The 18,684-nt window shown below is 44.7% G+C and overlaps 3 protein-coding genes across 13 annotated transcripts; 2 read left to right on the forward strand and 1 right to left on the reverse strand.

The window, feature by feature from the left end:
* Positions 1 to 944: 944 nt before the first annotated feature.
* Positions 945 to 17,025, forward strand: LOC6627372 (TRIO and F-actin-binding protein). Of its 11 annotated transcripts, none has more exons than XM_015173134.3 (14): positions 945 to 1,422; positions 7,878 to 8,073; positions 8,143 to 8,448; positions 9,370 to 9,471; positions 9,772 to 9,876; positions 10,024 to 10,122; positions 10,478 to 10,576; positions 10,647 to 10,745; positions 10,825 to 13,101; positions 13,207 to 13,305; positions 13,409 to 13,501; positions 13,958 to 14,023; positions 15,452 to 15,917; positions 16,118 to 16,257. In XM_015173134.3, the coding sequence occupies exons 2-14, from the start codon at positions 7,962 to 7,964 to the stop codon at positions 16,122 to 16,124; spliced, it is 3,930 nt and encodes a 1,309-aa protein (XP_015028620.1). In that variant the 5' UTR covers positions 945 to 1,422; positions 7,878 to 7,961; the 3' UTR covers positions 16,125 to 16,257. The 11 variants fall into 11 exon arrangements, with proteins under 11 accessions (XP_015028620.1, XP_015028625.1, XP_015028622.1 ...); XM_015173139.3 differs by lacking the exon at positions 945 to 1,422 and adding an exon at positions 7,656 to 7,815; XM_015173136.3 differs by lacking the exons at positions 945 to 1,422; positions 13,958 to 14,023 and adding an exon at positions 7,656 to 7,815.
* LOC26531783 (uncharacterized) lies at positions 14,141 to 14,760 on the forward strand. Its single transcript, XM_015173499.3, has 2 exons — positions 14,141 to 14,259; positions 14,316 to 14,760. The coding sequence occupies exons 1-2, from the start codon at positions 14,187 to 14,189 to the stop codon at positions 14,663 to 14,665; spliced, it is 423 nt and encodes a 140-aa protein (XP_015028985.1). The 5' UTR covers positions 14,141 to 14,186; the 3' UTR covers positions 14,666 to 14,760.
* Positions 17,026 to 17,469: 444 nt separating the features above from the next.
* On the reverse strand, positions 17,470 to 18,345 carry LOC6628384 (uncharacterized). Its single transcript, XM_002052600.4, has 3 exons — positions 18,162 to 18,345; positions 17,692 to 18,093; positions 17,470 to 17,624 (listed from the first exon to the last, which is right to left on the reverse strand). Exons 1-3 carry the CDS (start codon positions 18,222 to 18,224, stop codon positions 17,580 to 17,582), a joined length of 510 nt encoding a protein of 169 aa, XP_002052636.1. The 5' UTR covers positions 18,225 to 18,345; the 3' UTR covers positions 17,470 to 17,579.
* Between the last annotated feature and the right edge of the window lie 339 nt (positions 18,346 to 18,684).

The following is an 18,684-nucleotide window of genomic DNA, read 5'->3' on the forward strand; positions in this document are numbered from 1 at the left end:
AGACTGTGAAAACTGATCTTATATGGCTTTGGGTTGGCAAAACGTTTTTCACGCTCCATTTGGCGCATGTGTGGGTGAAGGTCTGTCTGTCTGAGTGCGACCGCAGCACTGAGAATCATTATTTTGATTATATAACAACAAGAGGCAGCATTGTCAAATCGCCATAAACGGCCAGTTCGATGAGTAAAACCTAAACGAATTATAGATATTCAATGAGCCATTAAGTAATCCACAATTGCGCTGGAAATGTGGGCGAATACTGACTCAGAACACAGCGCGTTCAATCTCGATTGAAAGCCAGAGCAGCTGGAAATTCGCCGCGAAGGTCAAAACCATTGCAAAACCGTTAAGAAGTATACAAAGTTCATTAACAGTCGTTGGCTCCGCTTGACGCTGTTAACGCCAACGCAGAGCTGGCAAGGCGACTGTTAAGTGTTTATCATGTAGCTGCTGTTAAAGACAGCTGCAACAGCTGCTGTTTCTTGTTCTTATCTGTTAGCAACTAGAGCCAACAGACGAACATTTTTTCGTTAAATATGCAATATGCATACGAAAAGACAACACATCGCCAATTGGCTTAAATGTTGCTGTTATTGATGTGGCTGTTGTTGTTGTTGCTGCTGTTATCACTATTTTTGTTTTGATATCATTCGCAATTATTCAAAACAAACGGCAACAGTTGGGAATTGTTCCGTTACGCCTAACTGCTACTGCAGCTGCTGTAAGTAAATATGCAAACGTAAAGGCAACAGACTGCAACATTAACATTAAATGTTAGTGTTATTGCCTGCTAATATAGCTGCTGTTATTGCTGCTGCTACTGTTATTGCTGCGGTTGCCCCTATTCTTGTTGTGACTGTTAAATGTGTCTGCTATGTTATGCTATTACAGCTGCTGTTGACGAAACATTCGAAAAGGCAACAGACGGCAACTTTGGCGCTCAGTTTGTGTTCAGCAACGCTCGAGTACGTTACGAAGTCGAAATAAATAAAACCGAAAACCGAAACAGATATTTGAACTAAAGCGAAAATAACCACAAAAACAGTAGCAACAAATTCTTGAATCGTATATTATTTTGGCAATTTTCTAGCAATTTAACGAGCGCAACGGCTGTCACTTTAACTCAATTAACGATCAGCGAACAACGAAAACAAACACCCCCTCTACCCCGAGTCCCCCAACCCCCCACGCCCGCACAATCGTAACGCTCGCGTTGAGTTGTTGTGCTTTTTGCCAACGTCTACGCAGATGTTTTGAAAGTCCTGCCGCACAGGCTGTAAATCGAGCAAGGACTGTTTGCCTTTGAAACGGCTAGCCCGGTGCTAACTGAAAGTTTTTTATTGTGCAAATCAAAGTTGAAAAAGTCGAAAGCTAAAAAGGGCGACAACAGCGGCAACAGAGGCACAGACACAACCGTTTGTGGTAAGTAAACAAGGGGCAACCAAAATAAAAGGGCAACAGCTATTCAGCTAACCCAACTGTGACTGTGACTGTGACAGTGACTGTGACTGTGACTGCTGGCATTGCGTGTCGCTTGGCGCTTGTCCTGACCTAAAAGTTCATTGACTGACTGGCAGGAGTTGCACGGGTCGATTGTCTGTCTGTATTGGCATTTTGTGGCAGCTCCACGAATCGGAACACCAACGCCTCCGCCTCCGTCCCGCCCCCGCCCACGCCACAGGAACAGCTGTTCGCGCCGCACAAAACAACATTGTTTTGTCAATTGTTTTCCATTGATGTCGCACTCGCGCCGGTGCCACAAGTGGCAACGCGGAAACCTTTCCACAAGTGCCCAGTTTTTTTCAGGCCCATATGACATCAGCTCCATCAAGCGCAAACCGGTCGACTTTGCGTCTATTTCGAACTCTTTTTTTTCTGAGAGCCACTGATTGTGAGCTCAACAACAACAACAACAGCAACAGAAACAGCTACCAAAATTAAATTACCAAAGTAAAAGAGAAGTAGAAAAAGCTAGAGGCAAAAACAACACCTACAAAAAAAAAACACAAAAGTCGAATGGGTACGCCCAGCAGATACCCTGTAGTCAGCTGTGCAAAGTTCTGCCTTTGCTCAACTGTAAGAAATATTATTTAATATTTTTAAATAACTTTTCTGCCTTAAGTCGAATGTTTGCATATCCCAATTATCTGGAGTTTGGCTCTTCTATTTTTGTAATTTGGGCTGAGGTATACAAAAAATGAATCTACCTTTCAAATTTGCTGCTCTTAGCTCTTACAATCTGCGAGATATGCTCAATAAAGTTAAAAGGTCAATCAATTTTTATCGATTGTAAAGAGCATCGAGAAAGTTATCGATCAAATTAAATGGTTTTGCTATACATAAGTCTATATAGAAAAGTTCGTGTATTTTGTTTTCACAATTATCGATATATGCCTAAAACCAGATCGATAATTATCGATTATGTGTTTTATTCGGAACATGAATGGAATATAGATCAATGCTGTTTAAGATAATAAAAACTTGGCTTCAACTGCACAACTGCAATATACCCCATTTCGCTCAACTTAAATAGTTACAGGGTATACAAAACAGAGAGAGAGAGAGAGAGAGAAAAAAAACACAGATTATGTTTTTTGAGCTTTGTAAATGCATAAAATAAATATTTATAAGCTGATATAACAGGCAAAAGCCATGCAAATATTAGTCAGAGCTGCGACTGCGTGCCGTTCCCAGGCCCATTCAGCGCGTACTTTTACCATAAATTGCACAGAACGGAAATGGTCTATAACATTTACAATTTAGCATATAGCTAAGCGATTGGTTCTGTGGATCTTGGCAGGAATTCAAGTAGTCGAGTGACTCAGGAGCCGCTTTCCAGCTTTCACTTGGCAAACGTTTTGCTTAAACTCGAAGAAACGAAAAACACGTTTAGAAAATCTAATTAGATTTTGAGAACAAAACTAGTTCACACACACACACAAACACACAGACATTGCTGACGTCAGTTTGTTTTTGTGTTTTATCACTTTGTGCTTTTTGCCCGCTTTTGGCCCAAAACACTTTTGGCAGTCAACTTAATTTGGGTTGCTGTTGTAACTCACAGCCGAGGGTATTTCAATTCGGCCAAGCCCGGAGAATAGGGCATACATAATCCAATTCCGTCTAACCCGTCCTATGTGAACGGAGCTGCGCGCGCAGTCAAGATCGATCAGATCGAAGCACTATATCTAAGGCCAGGCACAGCAGGAATAGGCAGAAACTCAAGATCTCGTGAACTTCGCGCTTTCCAGATTTACTTTTATCGCTTTACTATATCATAAATCTTCACTAGACAGAATCTGGTTTTCAAGGAATTGTCATAGGAATAAGTGGACATATGCAAGTAGCCAAGTATTCAGAGCAGAAGGGTATTTGATGTTCGTCGTGCTGCAGCTAGACAAAATACCTGTTATTTATTGTTGATACATCTATTTGCCGGTGTTGTCTTTTGGGTTTGTCTCGCGGCTTCTTTTGCTGTTAATTAAACATGTTGATTGTTGCGATTGCCCCTCTTGTTGTTGTTTTTGTTGTACTAACTGGGCAGACAGAGAGAGAGAGGGAGGGAGAGATAATAATTTCGATAGAGCTACAAAACGCTTCAGATTTGGCAGTTACGTGTGTGGGCGCCGTCTGGAGACCCATTTAGAGCGTGTCTATAGAGCCCGGCCAGCTTTTTGGACAACTCAATGTGGGCTAAAGGAAATGGCCAAGACACAGTCGTCGGCCGTATTTCGTTCGTCTAGCCGTATTTGGGCGTAAAAGTTGCCCGCTAAGTGCTGGAAAATGAGCTCATTTTATTTTATTTCATTTTTGGCCATTCACTCACAAAAATTTGTGAGCGCAAAATGTGAATATGTATATATATATTTTTTTAAGTAACCAAATACAACAAAAGTTATTATTTATTATAACAATCAGCTGCCAGAGGCTAACTGAAAATCTGAGTAAAATTTGCAACAAATTAATTGCCTGTCAGCTTTTAGCTTCAATTAATTGCCAGAAGTTTCGCTTACTTAATTAGCCACAAAAAAAAAAAAAACAACATTTAGAGTTTCTTGTGTTGAGAACAGTTTTGTTTTTCCTCGGGGAATAGATATTTTTATTTATTGCACTTTCCGCTAGACAAATCCAAATCGTGTTTTTCTCCATAAACGGGATCGGTTCGAAAATCAAAACATTTTTGATGGTTTTTTTTTGTAACATCAGATTTCTACTACGAATTGGCATTCAAACAATTTAAAAATCGATGGGCTTAAAAAGAGTTGTTGGCCAAAAAACGATTCGTTTGCAAAGTCAACATTTTTTGATTATTTCTCGGTGTCGGTTTGAAAATCAAAAATTTTTTGGATGATTGTTTTCAAAACATCGCAAGAATCTTAAATCCATACAGTTTGAGAATCACTGCCTGTACAGTTGTAGAGCCACCAAACAAAGCTCTGCAGTAGCTCTCGCCAGCTATTGTAAGCGACTTAATATCTCACAGAATCTGTTTGCACTCCGTTCTATCAGGTCTCTCTTAACAATGGCCTGAACGCATATCAGGTTTCAGCTAGAATTCAGACTGAAGCTGCTTCAGTGTTAGACAAAGAGCGCACTGTTGTTCACAATGTACCTAAATTAGCTAAGCTGAATCTAGATTAAAAGATTGTCGCGCTAGCCTAAGCTAATCCAACCTTAACTGAAATACCTAATTTCAAGGCTTCTAGCAGCTACAGCAAAAATCTAGCTGGCTTAGATGCAAATTGAACTAACGTAATTTAACTAAATATTATTTATATTAAATATGCGTGTAAGTGTATTCAATCTTCGTCTTCGCCAAGGCAAATTCTTCTCTCTTTTCATGCATTAGTTGACATCATAAATTGTTGCTGACGTGTGCCTGGCTTGTATTTGTATTGTATTACCTACTTGTTGTTATTGAGTGTGTCTCTGTGTGTGTGTGTGTGTGTGTGTGAGTGTGCAAAAAAGTGCGAGTTCAAAGTTGGCATCATCTATCAAGATCTTCGTAACATTAGCATAGAGTCATGCAACGAAAATAGCCGCCTGACAGGTTTCTGCGTCGAGGGGAGCTCACGCAGGTTGTCCGGAAAGGGGAGGTGATGGGGGAGGAGGGCAGTAAATGTGGGCGTGCACTCGATCGAAATCAATTTGAATGAGCTCAATTGACAATCGAACCGGTTGTCGGTGACCTGAGCACCTTCTGGCACTGATAAACTATCAGCAGCAGCATCTGTAATTAAAGTGTAGCCCGACACCTGTTTCCAAGTGCGCCGACTGCAATTGCTACACTGTAAACAATTTTTGTTACAATCGAATGCGAACCAATTTTTAAACATTTCGAGCTCGAATGCATTAAATAAACGAGTAAAGTGTATGTATAAGTATATGTAAGTATATCCATAATTTTCGAAAGTCGCACTGGAATTCGAACCAGCGCCTTTACTTAGCATTGAGCTATTCAAACCTCTCCCTACACTTGAAAAATAATTAAGACGCTCCATTCAATTCAATTAATTTCTAATTTAATTTTTTTTTCAACTAATTGTTAAATGGAATTTAATTTGCAAAATGCAATTCTATTTAGAGGAACCTTTCTTGCCGTGTATGCATGCTTGTGGCTCTGGCATTGCATGTGCACCTGATTAATTCGATAAATGCGACTAAGTTGGCGCGCTTTAACACGATTTTAGGCCACAAATTAAGATTAATAAGTTGGCGGCAGGCAACATTTTGAGACATGACCACGCAAATCTGTCTGCCGGCAGCCAGACCTGAGCTGATTCATCTCGAACTCGAGCATGGGCCATGTGTGCTTTAGACAGCTTTGATTGATCTATGTATAGTAACCCCCCCCCCCCCCCCCCTTCCTCCTTTGGGGAAGTGCAATTGCGCGTGTGGGTGCCGGACTCGTCGATGATGTAAGATTCGGTTCTAGAAGCGCATTTGGCTACCAGAAAACAGAGAACAACAAACACAAAGGCAAGCCGAAAATGAACATGTTTCAATTGCGTGCGAGGTCGCGGGCCGCAAACACGCCCACTTTTTAGCCTCAATTTGAACAGCTTTGCTTTATGGCATCAAAATGCCCCGCCAACCGTCTGTCACTTAGAGTGCGAGTCGTTGCTGTGCCACGCCCACACAGAAATTGGCTCAACTGTATTTACATAACATGAGGCCGAGAGCTGTTGATTTCACGGTCAAAGAAGTTGCACGCTTTGGCTGCCACAGCCACAGCCAGACTGGTTCTTTGGCTGGGGGCTAGAGATGTGCGCGTGAGGGCACGACACGAACACGAATCGTAAAGTAAACACACGGGTTTTCAGCTGGGACTCACAACACGTCGATCTTAGAGAAGACAAGAACTAGATACTCTAGATTGTTGATCGATAACTTCCAGCATATCGATAATTATCGATTTCTAGTCAGATCGCATTGTACGACACGAACACGAATCGTAAAATACACACACGAATTTTTACCTAACACACATGCCACATCGATCTTAGAGAAGAGAGGACCTAGATACCTTAAATTGTTGATCGATAACATCCAGCAGATCGATAGGTATATATATTTTAAGTGTTTTTTGAAATCGTGATTGATTCGTGCTCAACTCGTGTATATTCAGCTGCATTGCCCAACACTGGCGCGAACGAATTGAAATTAATTTTCGCACGGCACGCGCGTAACTTGAATTTCGACAAGCCATTTTCTTGGCATGCAATTGTCGCTCCATAAGTCATTAAATGTAATCGTTTTGTTGGCCCAACATGCGCCAAATGGCCAACATTAGCACTTAGCATACTTTTTGGAGGCGCAACCTTGCTGCCAGACTGTCCAGGCCAGGCCAGGCCAGGCCAGGCTAGGGCAGGGGTGAGGTTAGGCTCTGAGCTGACGTTCAATCGCTTCAGCTAATCGCCAGGCTAAAAGCCAATTGGGGTCGTCATCGCCAAGTATCGATTACACTGCCACGATGTCGCTACCTGTTACCAGACCAGACCAGACCAGACCAGACCAAGCCAGACCAGGCCTTCGCGCCTGTGGGTAGGCAACACTTTTGGGCGCTGTCTGAAAATAAGAAGGTCACGTGCCCTAGGACTACCACAAACTTATACATTTTGTCCATTGTGTGTCTTTTTTATATTTTCTTGACGTGACCAAACAAATCGGCAGGCGAACCAACCCAATTCTCGGCGAGCGTTGTCCCAGAAAATTCGAAACAAACAAATCGCACACACGGCAAGTCACAAATTGGCTGCCCCTTTTTATGTATACCCTATACTTATTGAATATGGGTAAATGGTTTGGGTTGACCTGAAACGCCCCTTCTGGCCCATAATCAATCCTTTGGCTGAGCCAATTTTGGCTGTGTTTCTCTGCTACTTAGTGTGAAGCAGCCTTCAAATTTCCCATGCTTAAACTTATGCAAAGCAAGTGTTTCCTTTGGCATCTAGATTCATTTTTGCTTCAATCCTTGGCGAACCTTCTCTGACAGTTATTAGGGAATATATCAGTAACAGTAGTCACATAAATATGTTTTAGTACAGGGTATACGCACGTCGAGCACGCTCAGCTGAAGCACTTTAGTTCGACTTTATGGATTTTACGTCATGAATTTGATGTTAATTTAGGCATTTGGCTTATTGGGTTACCAGACATTTTAGCCCAAAGCACCCCCAACTTTCAATTGAATTCCAAACAAATACAAAAGTCAAATTTGTGTTTTTTATTTCTGTGTCGTAAATTCCGCAATCCGTGATCCATAATTAACGTCCGTAGAGCCATCCGACGAACTGCAGCAAAATGATTAAAAATGTGCGGCAACTGTTTGGAAGTTCGAGTTGCATATTAAACCGGAACTGTCGCTTTTTTTGCAGGTTGCCTTTCAGGGAAAATTCAGGTACAAGAAGAAGAAGATAACGGGACCCTGCGCACCGGTACGCATAATACGCACACTTAACATGGCCGGCAGCATCGAGCAGCGCCCCTGGACGCCCACAGTGCGCACGGGCCGCATTGCGGCGGAGACGACCAATCCGGGTCCGGCAATTGTCCAGCTGCCCACGTTAATCGGTGGGTTACGGGGAACGGGAAATGTAAGAGTTGAGCAGGGATGATTGATGGGTTTCTCTACCTTTGCAGGCAGCAAGGTGCCGGACTCGAAGAAGAAGGGCGCACCCTCGTATTCGTTTGGCCACAAACTGATCAACAGGGATGAGACGACGGGTCCTGGCCCGGCACAGTACAATGTGGCCGGGATGCGACCGAAGGGCAAGGATCATGCACGCGCCGCCACACTGCAAAGTCGTCCCAAGGAGTTGACCACCTTTGTGAATCCCGGACCCGGGGAATACGACGTGTTGCCAGCCTCCAAGGCTGTCATCGATGCCACGCCCAAATACACATTCGGCAGGAAGCCGGCCAGCGCCAAGTACCAGCTGATACCGGGTAAGTCGAGGCGGTCCTCGTTCGAGCCGTGCTCACAGTGTTTTGTGCTTGGTTGTTTTGGTGTTCCTGTTGGTTGTTTGAATGGTTGTTGGTCGTTGGTCGCGGTTTGCATGCGCATCATTAACGCTAATGGATTACGGAGAGGCATCATCATCAAGCATCCAGCATCAGCAAGACATCAGCCATGTCTGGCGCAGACGAGACGCATCCATCATGCATTGTGTATATATATAAGAAATCATTTTGAATAATTATGTTCCATGTGAAAGTATCATCCAAAGCAGCGCGTAAGTAAACGCTGCGTTTTAAATTGAGAGCACCTCTCTCTCTCTTTCTCTCTCGCTCGCCCTCTATGTATTGCCTCTCTCTCTCTCTCTTTATCTCTTTGTAGTTAGCTGTATCTGCTTGCTTTTAGTTAGTATAGTTATCGCTCTCTCTCTGTCTCATTTTGTACAGTACTGTTTCTCTCTCTCTCTCTCTTCTCTCTCTTTTGTAGCTTAGTTGTACACAGGGTTGCCACATGTGCTACAAATGTACCAAAATTGGTTCCTTATATTTAAATGGAATTGATTTCAAATATTTGAAAATATATTGGGTCTTATTTTAATTTAAATCCTCATGAAAAAAAAGGTACATTTCATCTATGCATCTGGTACAAAGTAATTTGACAGGGTGGCAACCGTGTTTTTGTTGAGAGCGCTCTCTTTTCTAGTTTGTGTTACGCTCTCGCGCTCTCTTTTGTATCATAGCTCTTAGACACGTAGCTCTCTTGTATGTTTCGTTGTATTTTTATTTCGTTTTATATGTTCTTTGTGTTATCTTTTGTATTTTTTTTCTCGATTACTTTGATCTTGATTTTAATGGAACGTTTTTCTTCTTTAATAAAACCGACCCACAACACTGACTGACTGACAATTTTAGGTCCCAACCATTATCAAGTGGTGCCGCTTGATGTCATTAAGCCGCGTGCGCCTCGTTATTCCTTTCGCATTAAGGTTAACGTTTATCTAGTTAACAATCCAGGTAACACAACTAACTGGCCAACAGCTTGCAGTTAATCCAGTTAATCCGTCGTACACACACATTTCTCTATTGCATGTGCTCGCTCTCACCTCCGATTCTCTGGTTTGGGGTTTTCCCTCTAGTCTGTTAGGCACTTAACAACACTTTTTCGTAACTCGTAACTCGTAACTTCTAACCTCATTTAGTTTTTTTGCAGTATAACCCAACACTAGTTGCATTTCCGCATTCTCGTATCGTGTAGTCTAAACAAAAATAAAAACGTTACCCGTACCAAATATTTTGTTTTATTAACACTAACAGCGCCAAATAGCTATTGTCCTGAAAAGTACACGCAATCAAGAAAGAATTCGCCACGTTTCACATTTGGTAGACGAACTAAAATCCAACACGATCAGCATACACCAGGTAATATGTTGTTTACCTCCTCCCCTCCCCAAGCAGCAGCAATCAGGCACTCGTAGTATTTTAGTTAGAAATCAGATTAGAATTTAAAAATAATAAAAAACGCACACTCCGAGGTCTGGTAGTAATCTGTTCGTATTTGTTCCACAGCTCCTGGCGCCTATTCTCCCGAGAAGGTCAACCCCAGCAAGACGCCGGAGTTTAGTTTCGGCATCAAACATCATGAGCTGCGGCCTGACTATACGCCAGGTTTGTTGTTACACTTAAACCGAACAAAACTTAAGCCAGCTTTCTTCAATGTACGATCGCGACGCTAGTCGGCTCAGCCTCATGCTAGTTTATCCTGCAGATAAACTGCCTAGTAAATAGCATTGTACGCCATTTTCCAGCACTGTAGCAAATATGTGTCCAAGAAGAACAAAACCACGAAAGTGGCACTCTTGAGTCAGCTTTCTTCAATGTACGCTCATCCTTTGGCAGTTTATCATGCAGATAAGCTGCCTGGTAAATAGCATTGTACGCTTAACGTGCCTAAGACTTCGAGTCGTACATTGAGTATGGAAATACAATATGTTATAAGTTAAAACTTGGCACTCTTTTGCAGCACCTGGCTCCTACAAGCCCGAGCAAGTAGTTCTAGAGCACACACCCGCCTATAGTTTTGGCCTAAAGACGCAGCACACACAGCACAATGACTCGCCAGGTGGGCTCCAGATTTAGCTAGCGCGATGCTTAGCCTAATCACGATGTGTTTTATTGTCACCCACTTTTAGCACCTGGCACATACAGTCCTGAAAAGTCTAAACTGCACACGACACCCGCTTTTAGCATTGCCGGCAAGTCCAATCACGATGTTGTTGATGCCACGCCAGGTGAGTCGCCTCCACCACATCCCTTGCGATCTTAGTCCACGCTCTAGGATTAATGCAATGTTCCCCATTTCTGTTGCAGCGCCCGGCGCATACGAGCCAGAGAAATGCATTTTGAACAAAACACCTGCCTTCAGCTTTGGGCATCGTGTGCAGACGACCAAATCGCAAGATACACCTGCACCCGGCACCTATCAGCCGGAGAAGATGCGCTTGGATAGTGGGCCCGCCTACACGCTATCCGGCCGACATGAACTGAAATCCGTAAGCCTAACGCCGGCGCCCGGCTCGTATGCCCCGGAGAAATATCGCAGTGATCACACGCCAGCGTTCAGCTTCGCTGGTAAGCATGAGCATCGCATTGATAGCTCCACCCCGGCACCAGGCGACTACAGTCCCGAAAAAGTACGGCACGATCACAATCCAGCTTACTCATTTGCCGGACGCCATGACGTACATAAGACGAGCGACACTCCCGCACCAGGCGCCTATGAGACCGAAAAGGTGCGACTAGACCACAATCCCGCCTTCTCCTTTGCCGGCCGCCATGATCTTCAGAAGCCAAGCGATACCCCAGCTCCCGGAGCATACTCTCCTGAAAAAGTCCGTCAGGATCACAATCCCGCATTCACTATGGCTGGCAAGCATGAGGTTAAAATGACAAATGGTACGCCGGCTCCTGGGGATTACTCTCCTGAGAAGTCCCGACTCGATCATGCTCCTGCTTATACCTTTGGTGGCAAGAATGATCCCAAGGTGGAAAACCATACCCCTGCTCCCGGTGACTATCACCCTGAGAAGGTCAGACAAGACCACAATCCCGCCTTTTCCTTTGCTGGTCGTCACGATCTTCAGAAGCCCAGCGACACTCCGGCTCCAGGCGCATATGCCCCTGAAAAGGTTCGACAAGATCACAATCCCGCATTCTCAATGGGTGGAAAACACAACCCTAAGATTTCGAACGATACTCCAGCGCCCGGAGATTATTGTCCCGAGAAGGTCCGTTTGGATCACACACCCGCTTACACTTTTGGTGGAAGAAATGATCCCAAAGTAGAGAATCATACGCCTGCCCCAGGAGATTACCATCCAGAGAAGGTCAGACAGGATCACAATCCCGCTTTCTCCTTTGCTGGTCGCCATGATCTTCAGAAGCCATCCGATACCCCAGCACCTGGAGCTTACTCCCCTGAAAAAGTGCGACAGGATCATAATCCCGCATTCTCTATGGCTGGAAAGCACGATCCAAAGATTTCAAATGGCACGCCAGCTCCTGGTGATTATTCTCCCGAGAAGACCCGATTGGATCACACACCCTCCTTTTCCTTTGCTGGTCGTCATGACCTCCAGAAGCCAAGCGATACCCCAGCTCCCGGAGCATACTCTCCTGAGAAAGTTCGCCACGATCACAATCCCGCATTCACTATGGCTGGCAAGCATGAGGTTAAAATGACAAATGGCACACCAGCTCCTGGGGATTACTCTCCTGAGAAGTCCCGACTCGATCATGCTCCTGCTTATACCTTTGGTGGCAAGAATGATCCCAAGGTGGAAAACCATACCCCTGCTCCCGGTGATTATCACCCTGAGAAGGTCAGACAAGACCATAATCCCGCCTTTTCATTTGCTGGTCGTCATGACCTTCAAAAGCCAAGCGATACCCCAGCTCCTGGAGCTTACTCCCCTGAAAAAGTCCGTCAGGATCACAATCCCGCATTCACTATGGCTGGCAAGCACGAGGTGAAGATCACAAATGGCACGCCGGCACCTGGGGATTACTCGCCTGAGAAGACCCGATTGGACCATATACCCGCCTACACCTTTGGGGGAAGGAATGATCCTAAGGTAGAGAATCATTCGCCCGCTCCTGGTGATTATCACCCTGAGAAGGTCAGACTAGATCACATTCCCGCCTTTTCCTTTGCCGGACGTCACGATCTTCATAAGCCAAGCGAAACTCCAGCTCCTGGAGCTTACTCCCCTGAAAAAGTCCGTCAGGATCACAATCCCGCATTCACTATGGCTGGCAAGCACGAGGTGAAGATCACAAATGGCACGCCGGCACCCGGAGACTACTCGCCGGAGAAGACACGACTGGATCATGCACCTGCTTACACATTTGGTGGCAAATACGACCCCAAGGTGGAGAACCATCATCCAGCGCCGTGCGACTATGCGCCCGAGAAATTCCGGCTTGACCATACACCCGCCTACACAATTACAGGTCGCTCGACCATCGAGCATGTCAGCCATACTCCGGCGCCCTGCGACTACAGGCCGGAGAACTGTCAGCTGGATGCCTCGCCAGGCTTCACCTTTGGCATGAAGCTGAAACGGGAGCATGTCAGTGATACACCAGGTAAGTTAAGAGCTCTATCTAGGGGTACTTCTAAGTGGTAGTCGCACATTTTTAAAACGATACATTGCTTTACGTTGCCTTACGTCACGTTACGTAACATTACAGCACCCACTGCATACGAACCGGAAAAGCACACCCAACACCCAACTCCAGCCTACACGTTCGGCACTCGAACTGAGATCAAGGTCTCCAGCGATGCACCCGGTAAAGAACTATCAATAGCATTACCCTAGCAGCTAGGCTTAAGTTCACTCGCATGTTGCTTACTCTTTGTTTTGTGTCTGCATCTTGTTGCGCCTGCCCACAGCTCCCGGACGCTATCATCCGGAGCAATGCAATCTGGATAGCTCGCCGGCATATAGTTTCGGCCTCAAGACCTTACCAATGCCGCCCATACCAGGTAGGTGCTGCTCCCTGCTTTTCGCTTAAGCTTTAAGCTGGTGCCGGTTATGTGCCACATTGGCGTAGCATGCATTCGAGGCATACGCTCAGACCCTTGCAGAAGGTATTCCACATGGTCCATCAATCTGAGGTACTTTACTGTACTATACTACTTCGATAACCGTCAATATACATACTTATATCTGCAAGGGTCGCATGTCTTCGGCAAGCCGAGGCTAGCTTTTGATCTACTCTCTAATTGTTTTATGTGTATTTTCTGTATTTCATATTTTCTTTGTATTTCATATATCTGTATTTATGTCCACGCACAACTCTTGCTCACATACTCCCCGGTGTACTGGCCTCCACAAACCACATACATACATATGTGCCCCATATGTATTCATGTATATATGCATATATACTGTATTCATCAAATATATATATATATACATAAAAAAACTGCACACATTAGAGCCAAGAGGCGCTTACATTGAAGATCGCATAGTGCAAAGACGTGAAAGACGTTTGGCTAGTCCCGGTAAGCGCGTCATCCAAAACTCGAGACGTTTCAAGTACTCGTACTCGCTTGTAGGATAATTGCAATTTAGACAGTCGAAATTGATTCGTAACCCTTACGTAAATCCCTACATGGGGGCATAGCCATACAGTTGGCAGCAGCTTAGACATAATATGAGAGTAGAATGAGGTGGCTGTTATACGGATTTGTTGTCTTTTGGATCGTATCTCTGATCGACATCATAGATACTTCACGCTGTAAGTTAGAATTCATTTGTGCTATTTGGGCCTCAATTTACCCGGACACATTTCAGACAGGCCAAATGGCGCTTGTTTGGTCAAGAACAAGTACAAACACGAGCGCAGCTGCTCGGGACCACGTCGCAAGTTCTATGTGTTCCATCGGATCATACTGAACTGCGTCTCGGTGTTTACCAAGTGCAAGCGCATCCACAAGCACAACGAGTGGCCCTCGCTCAAGAACTGCCAATACGAATGCGGCTGGCACATGAAACTCCATTTGGCCAAAAATGCCACCAATAGCACCAATTCGACAAGCGTATCCACAACCACAGCCATAACTCTCAATGCGGAGAGCACAACCATAGGCGACGCCGCTGGCGGCGAGGGTGCGGGCGGCGACACTGAAGCGCCAGCAGAATAAGCCAGTTGGACCTGACAATTATAAATTCATATATATCTATGTAAGCTTAGATATACATATACAATAAAAAAAAAGACCGTTTGTAGCACAGACAATATTAACACTAATGCATAATTTGGCTCAAAGTAAATATAGAAATATTTACAGCGACAAGATAACGCAGAAAACTTACATATTTCTTTGCAGCGAATTGCACAACACATTCAAATATACTGTTATGTATGTATGTATACACACATACAAACATAATTGCTTGAGAGTATATTCTATTTTTAGTTTTCTCGCTCTTTCGCCTGCGAGAGCGCAATGATACGAATTTCGTGTTCGTACTCAATACATACAAATATGCTGTTATGTATATATGTATGTATATACACACACACACAGTTTGCTTAAGCTCAAGTCTTAGGCTGGAGCAACAGGCTCTGATTGGTCAGCTCTTGTAGTCGAAGCTAATTGTTATTGGTTTGGCTGAGCAGAAAGTAAAACCAAGGCTAATAGTTTCCAGCTTATCGTAACTAATGTTTTACACATCGCTTAGCCAAGATTTTTGGCATATGCCCTCAATAAAAGCCCCTTGTTAAGCACTGAAAATTCGATTGAAATCGAACTGGTAATAGCAAAGTTATCAAGGAGTGCAAGCGAGTACTTGAAGCGTTTAATTAGCTTTTAGAGGGCAAGGGCAAATACATATGCGCATCAGCATATGCATATTTATGTGTGTATATAGAACTGAAGCAGCACAAATTAGAAATTCGAAACAACTAATTGCAATTTGCACCACAGTACGCAACGCTGTCGACGGCAACAGCTCCTCGACGACAACGACAACAACAACAACAATAACAACTGAGAAGCGTCTTGTGAATGGCGCTCCGCTGCCCGAGCTGGGCAGTCAGGAGCAGGCGACAACAAGCACGACCAGGCGCAGCACCAATCGCACCGAGCTTTCACCCACAACAACCACAACAAAAACAACAAAAGTAGTGAGCACCACTTTAGGCAACGATCAGTCCAAGTTGAGCCACAGCACAGAGCACCACTCGGCACAGGTACAGTCACAGGCCAGGTGCGACAATCTGCAGGTAATTGCCGCCGGTCGAGCGGAGGCAAGCACCACCAAGGCGGCGCAGACGAGTACGCGCCAGGTGGTGCAGCCGGATGGGGCGATTGTGAGCAGTGGCCAGGCGATCAGGTCGAGTACCGTCAAGTACGCTGTGGAGGCAAGCAGCGTGCAGGAGAAGATCATCAGGTAATCCTCCAGCTTTACTCAAGAATTTCGCCGCCTTTTGTGTGTGTGTGTGTGTGTTTTTTGCAGCCCCATCATGAACGAAGCTCTCTCTCATCTATTAACCCAGCCATTCAGACACCAGCAAAGAACAGCCAGTCCAGCCGATATAATCTACCTAATATACCCTGTAATTTATTGAGAATTTTATTTGCTTGCGACAGCTCCTAATGTCTACAAGATACCCACTGTCTTGGGCAGCAGCAAGGAGGGTCCCATACGTTCAGCGCCCGCTTTTACCATGACCGGACGCATGCATCCGTCGTTGATACCCAAACTGGTGCTGCCCGGTCCAGGGTATTACGATGGCGAATACACGGCCACCAAGTCCAAGCCGCCCGTCTACACCATGCGCGGCAAATACAAGATGATCACGGACGACAACAAGCCCGGTCCCGGCGCACACTGTCCCGAAAAGGTAGGCCCCCGATCTCTATAGAGATCTGCCATAGACTATAGCTAATCGACCTGCCTTAGTATTGGGAGAAACGTTCCACGCCGTCCATATCCTTTGGCATTATGCACTCGCCGTTCTGCGGCCGCCAGGGTCAATATATCTTGCCGGATCGTTATACGCGCTGCCTGCTGGCAAATCGGCCCGATAGGATTTATCCCTAGCTTTCCATTCGAATTTGAGCGTTTTAGCAAAAGCACAAACAACAAATCAAATGAAAATCAACTGAATATGACATTTTCCTCGGCTTTTCTTCCTTTCTTTTTCGCACCTCTTCCATTTGCAGGTCAACCTCTCCCACATGCCCTCCTACAGCTTCGGCATTAAGCACTCGCCCTATCTGGGTCGCTTGAAGGAGCAGGACAATGACTGCGACTATGGCTTCTCGGGCATCTGCTGAACTCCTGGACTCCCAACTCGCCCTGCTCAAGATGGTCTCACCCCCCCAAAAAAAAAACACGTAACATAACAAAACAGCTTCCACACTTTCAGTTGCAGCTCAGACTCAACTTTTTGTGCCTAGAGCCTAGACTAACGTTAAGATTTGATATTTTTTGAATTCTATATTTTAAGCTAAAGTGTTGTAAAATGTTTAAATATATACGGTATTACTAACTAGCTGTGTGTGTTTTTTTTTAAACATTCTGACTTTGGCATTGACTTACACGCATTTTTCACTTAAACAGGTGAATTGAACACGTCTCGAATCATTTTAGTGCAGATCTTTGGTAGCTGATTTGGATTCGATCGTTTGAAGAGCCACAAAGTGTGACAGTTACATGCCTTACACCCATATTCCACGCTTGGGGGTGAAACTTTTAATGAATTCTTTATTGTAAGCTAAAGTGTTGTAAAATGTTTAAATAAATGCGGTATTACTAGTTAGCTGAAGTCACCCAGCTTTGCGCGGGTCCAGTTTTTTTTTTTTTAAATTTTACGTCTTAAATCATATTTAGCGCAGATCCTTAAAAAATTAATTTGGATTCGATCAGCCACAGAGTGTGACATAACATGTTTTCCACGCTTGCGGGTGAAAAACCTTGTAGATGCTTTAACTCTTGATTCTCGTGTGCACTCCATTACCAATATGTTTATTAAAAGAAAATATACAGCTAATTTGCAAGACTCATAATATAATATCAGATCAATGAAGATCTCGGCTGAGGCAGCGCTTACTTCTTGACAATTTCGACCTCGGCATGGAAGCAGGACTTGCCCTGGATAGAAAAGGGGGGTGGATCGTAGGCAAGGAGTTATTGAATCGTAGATATGAAAGCGACTCACAGTATCGTGCTTGATTTCGCTGTCGATAATCAAATGACCGCGTGCCATGCCCAGCATGGCCTTGTACTTGGACAGATCGACGGTGTGATCGTTGGCGCAGATCTTCTCCTCGGCCACGGGGCAGCTCGACGGGGCACCGAATACCTTGAGCATGTCCTTCGCCTCGGCGGACACCTGATCGACGGCGGCACACAGATCGATTTTGCCCTCCTTCATGACGATGCCATCCTTTTGGACCTTGTACTTGGCCACGGCCGTGGCGAAGGCCTTGTTGCTGAAGCAGCCGGTCGGCACCAGCTCGCACTTCTTGTTCAGCTTGACGCCGAAGCCCTCGTCCACCTGGATGATTCCCTCCTCGCCGGCACAGTTCTCCATTTTGACAATCTTCGCCTTGTAGCCGTTCTGCGGATGTTCACGAATGTTGATTATGTGCCGCAAAGTAACAGATCTCCGTTTAATTCCCGACTTACACAGGCCAAAGCCACTTCAAAGGCGGCACAGCTGAGCAGCAGAAGTACAAAATTCGGCAACATTTTCGCTATGGATTTGATCGGTTTGGGTTCTATGCCAGCCCTACTTATATGGCCTCCAAGTTGGAATTTCTCCAATTATAGGCACATTAAACGGTGGCTGCCTCCGGCGATCGCTGATCGTTCAGCTCAATTGCAGGCGGACGGGCCATTAAGTCGGTCTATATATATGATTAGCTACCATATTTAATTGGTTACTCTTTTTGTTTGACATTAGTCGAGCGGTATTTGACATGCATGTAGATCTAACAGATAAGCCCTTCCCAAACCCAATCCCGATGCCAAAACAATTCATAAACATGCACTTTTATAGCGCAGCATCATGCAAGAGGAAGCTTTAAACAGCTGATGCGCTAATTAGTCTGATTTGTTGATAGCATCTAGTGCTCTAAGCTAATACTTTTTATTTCATTTCAGTCACCTTAAATATATAAATAAATAAATTCTATCATAAATATTGCTG

Source organism: Drosophila virilis, chromosome 4, assembly GCF_030788295.1.
Source record: "Drosophila virilis strain 15010-1051.87 chromosome 4, Dvir_AGI_RSII-ME, whole genome shotgun sequence".
NCBI lineage: Eukaryota > Metazoa > Arthropoda > Insecta > Diptera > Drosophilidae > Drosophila > Drosophila virilis.

Excerpts from the sequence above, each read along its gene's own strand:
- LOC26531783 (XM_015173499.3), top strand. The coding sequence starts at position 14,187 with ATGAGGTGGCTGTTATACGGATTTGTTGTCTTTTGGATCGTATCTCTG. Across the intron at positions 14,260-14,315 it reads CATCATAGATACTTCACGCT|ACAGGCCAAATGGCGCTTGT; the intron begins GTAAGTTAGAAT and ends GACACATTTCAG.
- LOC6627372 (XM_015173139.3), top strand. Across the intron at positions 13,306-13,408 it reads GGTCTCCAGCGATGCACCCG|CTCCCGGACGCTATCATCCG; the intron begins GTAAAGAACTAT and ends GCCTGCCCACAG. Across the intron at positions 14,024-15,451 it reads AAGACGTTTGGCTAGTCCCG|TACGCAACGCTGTCGACGGC; the intron begins GTAAGCGCGTCA and ends TTTGCACCACAG.
- LOC6628384 (XM_002052600.4), bottom strand. The coding sequence starts at position 18,224 with ATGTTGCCGAATTTTGTACTTCTGCTGCTCAGCTGTGCCGCCTTTGAA. Across the intron at positions 18,094-18,161 it reads TTGAAGTGGCTTTGGCCTGT|AACGGCTACAAGGCGAAGAT; the intron begins GTAAGTCGGGAA and ends GAACATCCGCAG. Across the intron at positions 17,625-17,691 it reads GCGAAATCAAGCACGATACT|GGCAAGTCCTGCTTCCATGC; the intron begins GTGAGTCGCTTT and ends TTTTCTATCCAG.